The sequence below is a fragment of the Nesoenas mayeri genome, assembly GCF_963082525.1.
Source record: "Nesoenas mayeri genome assembly, chromosome: 8".
Taxonomy (NCBI): Eukaryota; Metazoa; Chordata; class Aves; order Columbiformes; family Columbidae; genus Nesoenas; species Nesoenas mayeri.
In genome coordinates, this window is record NC_137554.1 from 5,810,630 (window position 1) to 5,819,443 (window position 8,814).

The window sequence follows — 8,814 nt, forward strand, 5'->3', positions numbered from 1 at the left end:
CCAGAGCTCCCACCTGGAGCAGGTTTGGGCTGCGCGTTGACGGGTGCGCTGTGGGCGCTCACCCCCAAGCCCAGGAACGGCCTAGGGGAGAAAAGAAAGCACAGCAGAGCTGGGCTGAGCAAAGCTGCCACTTGCTTCAACAACTTGACCTGCTCTTGTGCTTTCCTGTCTCGAGTGGCCTATTCTTTGTGTGTGTATTGCAAATTAGACTCTATCCTTGTTCACTCTGTTTTGCTGCTGCAAATTTGAATTGGATTTATAATCCAGCACTAAAATCCATTGTTCTGGATCCCCAGCCAGGTTTGTCAGCTGGTGTTTGATTTATTCCAGTTCATATTCAGGCACCAAACCGTTATACTCACAGGCTGAATCTCTTTACCACGCTCCTCTGAGCTTTGGCCGATGCGACACTCTTGTCAGCAGCTCCTTCAATTTCACGTGAAAGCCGGAAACTGCAGAACAGGCAACAGCATGAGTTAAATATCTCAGAGTGGCCATATTTGAGCAGCCCTGGGTCATGCCCACGTCCCAGAGGGCTGCATCCCCACAAGGAGGAGGCAGCTCTGTGCGTGTGTGTTTCCACTCTCCGGGAGCAGCTCCCGGCAGCGCAGAGCTCAAGGCTGAGAGAACCTGAACCTGCGTGCGGGGCAGAAAAGCTGCTTCGCCAGCCGGGCTGAGACTCTACCTCTCCTCATCACTTAAATGCCGCTGCCTCCTAAACCACTGCACGAATTTCTGATCAGCTGACATGCAATAGCTGTTACATGAAGACTGCAAGAGTTTAATTTGTGCGATTACTTCAAACTCCTAAGAAAACAAATAATAAAATAGGAATTCCAATTAGAAAAATAAAGCCAGTCTCGTTAATATCCTACCCACACACAGCAACAGATCCAGGACAAACTGAGTTTGACCCGCAGGGCGGTTTCAGTTGCAGAAGTGACTCTTTCAAGAACCGCTGTTTCAAACAATGCAGCTCTGCAGCTCACTCTTCCCGCTCAGCCCTGCGTGGCCAGAGCGGCGCCCAGAGAGGAATCCCGCTCTGCACGGAGCTGGTTCTCAGGCACCAAGCAAGGGAAATAACTAGAGGTGCCTGTGATGACAGCAGAGCCTGATCCTCACCGGCTCTGCACGGCGTGCGCTCACACTCGCACTCACCATCTGCAGTAACGTGAGCGGCTGTTGGATACGCCCGAGCAAGGACAACAGACCTCACCAAGAGAACGCTCCAGCAGAGAGCGTCAGCAACTGACCATCACAGAACAGTCACCGGCCACTCACCCTTCGCCGCTTCTCAAAGTTGATCAGGCCGCCCTGTTGGAAGGACAGAGAAGGGATCAGAGGAGAAGAGCACGGGCTGGCTGGAGTCAACCACAAACAGGATGAAGTAGCGACACCAAGGGAAAGGCCAGAGCTGCCCTGAGCAAAGGCTTCTGCAAAGACCTGTTTCCAGCTCTAGGACAAACCACAGCACTCGTGTACCTGAGTCTATTTCTTAAATAGATTCCTCTATTTTTAAGAACTGCATTAGAACCCGGGGGAAGACACAGGACCAGACACAGTGTCTGGAAGGGAGGGAGGATATGTAGGATTCCAAAAATTGCCCCAAATTACCTCGAGATAGTCCTGAAGGGCTGTGTCCAGCATGACGAGGTCTGTCAGGAAGGTACCCAGGTAAGGTACCGTGCCTTGGGTGACTCCCTGCAAATGGTCAGAGCAATGGGGAATTAACTGACTGAGAAATAATAATAATACTAATTAGAATGCCAGAATACTCCTGTGTAAGCAAACAAAATACAACTCGTCTGCTTCACCAAACAGTGCTCTGGTAAATGATGCTTTAATGACACCATCCTTAGGATCCCAGCCAGCGGTTCATGTCTGTCCAGAGCGGCATAAAGCCAAAGTGCCCATGCGTAACTCATCTGCGTCAAATCTCGCTGTGCGGCACCTCTCGCCCCAGCAGAAAAGCCCGGGATTTACAGACCCGTCTTCCCACAGCACCGCATACGGGAGTTCATTGGGTAGGAACAGGGCTGAGCTCGGCTTTGGGTGAGATCACCAGCCTGGCAACTCAAGCTCATTCCCACCTTCATCAGCAGCTCCCTGCTCGCCGCAAAGTTGTCAGATTCGGAGAAGATTTCGGAAAGCTCTTCAAACATCAGCATTATGTCCCTGTACAGGAAAGGATTAAACCATTTAAGTTGTTTGTAAGCACTCTGAATCAGATCAGGGTACTATTTTTTTCTCCTGAATTGTTAACGGTTGGGCACATAAAAGATAAAAGCATCAAAACACATCCAGAGACACACTGCACAGCCTTACTTTGGAACGCAGGCCCAGGTCTTCTTCAGGCGATAAACGGAGGTGGACTGCAAGGCAGAAACAATGGCCTTCAAAGAGGAAAAGCTGTTCAGGATCCTACATTGCTGTGAAAGGAGCGGTTAGAAACACAGGAGCATTAAACGTCAGCACCACCAACAGTCAGTGCTCTTCTGTCTGCCCGTGTCCTGCTTGCTGCACATTCTCCCTGCTAAGCGGGCAGCTCTACAAAGACTGAGCATCAAAAATATCACTCCCCATAACCCCCCTGTCCCCTCCTAGCTCCGCGGCACCCGCACAAGGAACGTTAAACAGTGGTGAATAAACGCTTTACACGTGCGATACGGATCCACTTCTCCAAGATCTTCGCTCGTTGCCGGGTCTTTAATCCTTTGCTGTCCAGGACGGTGCTGACCACGCAGTTGGTGACGGCGTTGAACTGCGAGATGGTGGCTCTGATGCTCTGTGCCAGCTGTTTGTTCTCTTGCTTGTCCCTGCGGGACCAGATGCAGCCCAGGCAGTGGTGGGGCACAACGTTCTTGAAGAGTGTCTGCAGGGAACCAGAGGTGTCCAAGTCAGCCTGGATCGCTATTGCCCACAGGAAGAAACGTGTGTTTACAGTACAAACTGCATCTGAAGCTAATATGGTATTAAAGGGGAAATATTGGTTTTCTCTTAGTTTAAAATATACACTTGGCTATAACTCTTTAGGCCTGATGCCCTAAAAGAACTGTCAGCTAAACAGTCCTGGCAAAAGAAGAGACACCTTTCTATCACTTACATTATCAAGGGGATAAACTTCTATATATAATGATAATTTTGAAAGAGATTGATACAAATAAACCGAATTGGAGCACTACAGTTAAAAGTACTTATGCATCTTCAGGTGAGGTAGCCTAAAATACAGTCAAAATACGCTATTTCTGAGGGGTCAAATATTAAACTTTTTGCAAAAGAGGCTACACAGTCTACATTCACACTGTAAATAAAAGACAAACACCTTCAGGAGAACTGATGGAAAAGCCCAATGAGAGAAGCGAGTTTGGATAACCAAGCAGAGCTGTGCTCTGTGTCCCAGCAACAGAGCGGTTCTGGAACGCCAGAATGACATTGATTTAAGTTAAAAAACAAACAGACAAACAAACAATGAGAAGCCCAGAACTATTTCCCCGAGCATTTCAGGTAATACGTATGATCGACACACCGCGTCCATGTACGTCAGCTGTTCTGCCACCAGCTCTTCTTGGAACAACGAGAATTCTGCTGCCCCGCTGATTTCCAGTTCCTCTTTCTCATCCAGGTCGCAGGGAGAAAGACTGTGGAACGCGTCTGGCCAGCGTGGAAACACGAGTCAGTGAATTTATACAGAACACAATTAACCAAAGTAGATATTTGAAAAATCACTACATACAATAGCAGAACATGCAAAGGGACCTGCCTGGTGTAACGGCCTCACTGTGCTGCATATTTTAGTGAGAAAGAGAAGGACCGGAAGACTAAATTGGCAAAGAGACTTTTTGGCTCACGGCACAGGAAGCTTTGTGCCCTGGATCAGGGGACGTGGCAGGCTTGACGCTGGGAGAACACCCAGACAGCACAGAAAGGTACTTTACCATCCTTCTCCAGTTGTTCTCTCTGGAACTGCTCCAGGAGGTTCTCTGCCCTCTTCTCTGGGTCAGAGCCGGGCATGTTCTTCTTCAGATAGCTCAGCACCTTCAGCAGACACACGTAGTCGGGCGGCTCTTGGAAATCGTCGGCACTTTGGTCGAGCCAGGCTTGTAAAATCGACGCGATCGCACTGTGAGCAAATTCAGAGAGAGCACATGGGTTGTATGCAGCAGGTACTGATGCAATCACATGGATCTGTACCTAATGTAACAACGGGAACACTGAGACATTCATCCCCCGCGTGAAGGCACTATGGACACTTCTGTGAGCAGAGAATTTAATTTGTTCTTTTCATGCAAGAAATATTATTAAGACAATACTTCATAGGAAACTAATGGCCGCTTCTTCAATTACACCTTGAGAAACCAGCACAGTCATTCAAAATATTTAAAGATTTTCTCTGCGTTGTATTACTGGATGTGTTATGAGACACCTGATACTCGGCCTGTACACAAGCTCCTTGAAGCAAACAGGCTGTGAATTGTCAAAGGAAACAACAGCTCTGCCGCCCACGTCCCGCTCCAGCACCGAACCCTGACTGGGGCTCGCTGGGCACTGCAAACCCAAACTTACGTCCTGAGCACTGTGCTGGATCCGGGGCAATTCTGGTTTCCATGCTCTTCAGAGCCCGAGATCTCCAGGTTTCCATATCTGGAAAAATGAGATGGCTCTTTAGAGGAACCGCTACTGAGCAAAAGCAAAATCCCAAATAGTGTAACCCATATACAACTGGCATAAACGTATACACATTGGCATATTCATATCCAGTTGGCATGAAGACGGGTGACGAGGAGTTCATGGGACATCTGAGTGTGAGCATTTTAACGGCTGCTCAGAAAACACCACAAACCCATCAAACCCAGAACTGACTGCAAGACGGAACAAGTAGGAATCTATTCTAGCTGTGACTTTACGGCCCACACATATTCTGGTCTTTTTTTAAGGGAAAAGCTGTATTGATTGTCTTGTGTCAGTCCCAGTTTGGTTCCTTAGTGCTCAGACCACGCACACTTTCCCCACCTGGCGCTTAAGCTTTAATGAGAGCTGGGGTGTGGGCAGCGTGCATTTACACATGGTGTGTTTATGCTGAAACCCTGAATTTGGCAGGATTCTTGACCTCTGTCCATCAGGTTATTAACTCCATGTGCACTAAAAGTAGGGGAAGAAATTCCTGTCAACGTCCCCCTGTCGTGTACAATAAATGATGGCTCAGTTTCCGTTCCGTCCTGGCTCTCACCTGTCCAGGAGCAGCTCCAGGACTGTGCTGGTGGAAGCAAAGGCCCTGTACGTGGAGAGGAAGGTGTTGATGTATGTAAAATCGTTATCTGCAAATGCCATCGGAAGCATCTCCACCAGCTTTTCCAAAGTTCCAGCTTTCAGGGCCCTGCTTTTGCACGTCTCGTCCGGGCTGACAGTGTGTTCTGCAGGTAACTGGTCTCCTTCAGCCTACAAAGTGCAAACAAAGACAAAGCACATAATCAGACAGAAGCCAGAGCCCCGACACAGCTTGCACAATGAAACACAGATTCCATTCCACCTTTTCACGGGAATAGTCCATCTCTAGTTACTAAATAACGCTGTCAGTTTTGGCTCTCCAAATACCAAATGCTGTAGCAAATACTGGAGGACAATAAAGACATTTCTTATTTAAACAGGCAAGTGTCTCCAGTGCTTAAGCTGTAATCTCATGGTTGGCTTTTAAACTGACCATTCCCTCCTATCAGGGCCAACCATTCAAAAACCCCGGATGCTTTCTTAGCATCAAGAAGGTTAAGAAAGGTTTATTAGACTACCTGAAGCATGAAAGATCTCAGTTCCTTCAGTTACTGGTACCTCGACAAGAAGTTACTAAGCAAGATTTCAAGCTTCTCAGTACTTAAAGGAATTAGTAATGAAGCCCAACTCACTCAACACGAACAATAACTGTTGTATTCCTTTTAACAAGGGTTCTGTGAAATTTTCAGTTAGAGCTGCATTTCTTTCTGAAGTGTCTTTGTGGGACACAGACCTGCTCAAAATGCTCCCCACCTCTTGCACAAACCCATCAGCTGGGAAATGTACCGCAGGTCAAAAATACATCCTAATATTTCTCCTTGTAAAAACAGAAGGCAGAGATAGGAAATCTGCCGCTCAAAGTCTCTATACTACCAACCTGGACACTACACCAAAGCAAGTTCTTATATTATTGCCTTTGATCCTGAAGAAAATGTAGAAACATCACAACATAACAGGAAAGTTCTACCCACCTCCTGACCCTCTGGCTCAAACTGCCACAGCTGCACTGATTGCAATGAAGTGAGGACACTTGAATCAGCTGGGGACTTGGCCACCACGCCAGCTTCACTTACCCCGAGCCATCTTGCTCCTTCACCCTCAGTCTGCTGGACCTGCGCTCTTCTCAGGGGGTCGCAGTCAACAGCTCCTTCTTGTGCGTCTTCAGCTCCATCCTCAGTTGTGCTCTGCCAGGAAAGGGCCAAGAGAAACAAGTCAGAGAGAAAGGAACACGGTCCCTGCACAAGCGCAGGCTGCAGACACCAGCATGCCAACACTGGGATCTCACAACACCTCAACAACGCTCACTTTAGGTGCCGCGTTTTAGCTGCCTTTAGTTACCTGGGGATTTTTGGACTTTTAACTGAAAGCAGAGAGGAGCTGAGTGCACAAATTACTGCACAAGCCAATGAAAGAGGTAAGAATTAAACCAGAGAGTCCAGATCTCCTGAACCCCAGCACTAACAGCCTCTGTATTAACATGATGATACATGCTGAGGAGCAAAGCACTAGAGAATAGAAAATACACGTATCAATTAACTTTAGAAATACATATACTGGTCCCCCTGCAATCTCATAATGTTTTTTCATCATACATATCACTTGAATAATTAAAGTTTCAGGGCTTTACTAACTACCACAGCCTTAAGCACAGCAACAACTCCATTAGAAAGGATCTGAATGCAGTGCAACCAAATCCCGGTTTGGGGAAACCAGGATTTGGGGTTTTTTGGGGGTTGCTTTTCTGTTTGTTTTTACCTCCTTTATGTCTAAAATATCCCCTAGTCAGACAGAACTGTCTATACAGCAGTGACTTGCCTCTTGAACGCTCTGTGGAGCCTCCACATCTTCCCCAGGCTGGTTCCTCACATTCTCTTCCAGGCTCTGTGGAGTCTCCATGTTTTCTTCAGCTGGCTTGCTTGGAGTCTCTTCTACGAACTCTGCAGTCTCAGTGTCTTCCTCTGTTGCCTTGCTTAGGCTGTTCTCAATGCTCTCTGGAGTCTCCATCTCTTCCTCTGTTGTCTTCCTTAGAGTGTTCTCAGTGTGCTCAGGAGTCTCTGTGTCTTCCTCTCTTATCTCGCTTGTGGTCTCATCAACGTGCTCTGGAGCCTCCACATCTTCCTCTCTTGTCTTGCTTACAGTCTCCTCAACGCACTCTGGACTCTCCTCAACGTGTTCTGGAGTCTCCTCAACGCGCTCTGGAGTCTCCACATCTTCCTGGGTTGGCTTGGGCACAGTCTCCTCAAGGCTGTGCAGAGACTCCACATCTTCCTCATGGCTCTTCCTCCTGGGTGTCCTCCTCCTTGGTCTCCTCCAACATCTCCAAACACACAGGTTCTGAAGGGGGAAGTTCCGAGCCTGTTAGAAAACAACGGAAAGGCAGTTTTGAATTGCAGATAGCAACACGTTTACTTTTAATGTCCTTGCAGAAGTTCCAGGACAAGATCACGTGAACCCTGAACTTTAGGCACTATTACAATGCAAAAGATAGACTGTACAATAGGATCATTGTAGCAGGATGTAAAGCCCCCTCTCTCCCCCGTCTCCTTCAGTATGGAAGGAGCAGGCACATCTCCCTCTCTCTCTGCTGTTTGAGGCCAACAGCTGCTTTTGTTTGGCCCCAGAGCCCCTGGCCAGGGCCGTCAGGAGAAGGGAGCGCCGAGGCGCCAGGAGCCGCTGGGCGCCCGCAGCCAGTGTGGGGGGTGTTTGGAGGCTTCAGGGGCACCCACAGTGTGAAGTTACTCCTTGCATAATCGCGGGTGTATTTATTTAAGTCACTTTCCGAGTGCTAAAACCCCGTTTCCCAGCGGTTTAATAAAAGTTGTTTTGGAACCTGTTGTCCCTTAATCTACCCTCGGGGTGCCCTTGTGACAACCATAGAATCAATGCGGTTGGAAGAGATCATGGAGTGCAACCATTAACCCACCCCTGGCACTGCCCCGTGTCCCTCAGAACCTCATCTGTGTGCCTTTCAAACCCCTCCAGGGACGGTGACTCCACCGCTGCCCTGGGCAGCTGCTCCAATGTTTAATACCCATTTTCCCCGCCCAGCTCTCCAGCCTGTCCAGGTCTCTGATGGCAGCACAGCTTCCAGTGTCAGCCACTCCTCCCAGCTTGGGGTCACCAGCAAACTTGCTGACAGTCACTCTGTTCCCTCGTCCAAGTCATTGATGAATATACTGAATAACACCAGCCCCAGCACTGCCCCTGAGGCACTGCACTGGACACAGGCCTCAACTGGACTCTGCCCATTGACCACGACTCTCTGGCTTCTTCCCTTCAGCCAGTTCACAGTCACCTCACTGCCCGATCATGTCCCTCCCATTTCTGGTAGGAATTGTTCCCAACAGCAACCTGAGCCTCCCCCGGCACAGCTGGTGCCGTTGACCCCGCCCCGTCACTCGTCACTCGCAGCGTCACCAACGCCCTTCTCTGGGCACTCGGAGCTGCCGCCCCCGGCCCCGTGTCCCCCGCAGCCCCGGGGCAGGGCGGGCGGCGGGCCCGGCTCGCTCCTACCCGTCCGCAGCAGGGCCCGCAGCTGATCCCGCACAT

General features: G+C 49.2%; 1 protein-coding gene across 1 annotated transcript; it reads right to left on the bottom strand.

The window, feature by feature from the left end:
• Positions 1 to 5: 5 nt before the first annotated feature.
• On the bottom strand, positions 6 to 8,814 carry LOC308042906 (ral guanine nucleotide dissociation stimulator-like 1; the record flags this gene model as incomplete). The annotated part of the gene is made up of 14 exons (XM_080348675.1): positions 6 to 81; positions 363 to 452; positions 1,282 to 1,314; positions 1,615 to 1,701; positions 2,091 to 2,175; positions 2,326 to 2,429; positions 2,657 to 2,872; positions 3,527 to 3,651; positions 3,936 to 4,120; positions 4,564 to 4,641; positions 5,228 to 5,436; positions 6,339 to 6,449; positions 7,081 to 7,620; positions 8,779 to 8,814. The coding sequence occupies 13 exons, from the start codon at positions 8,812 to 8,814 to the stop codon at positions 435 to 437; spliced, it is 1,827 nt and encodes a 608-aa protein (XP_080204801.1). The 3' UTR covers positions 6 to 81; positions 363 to 434.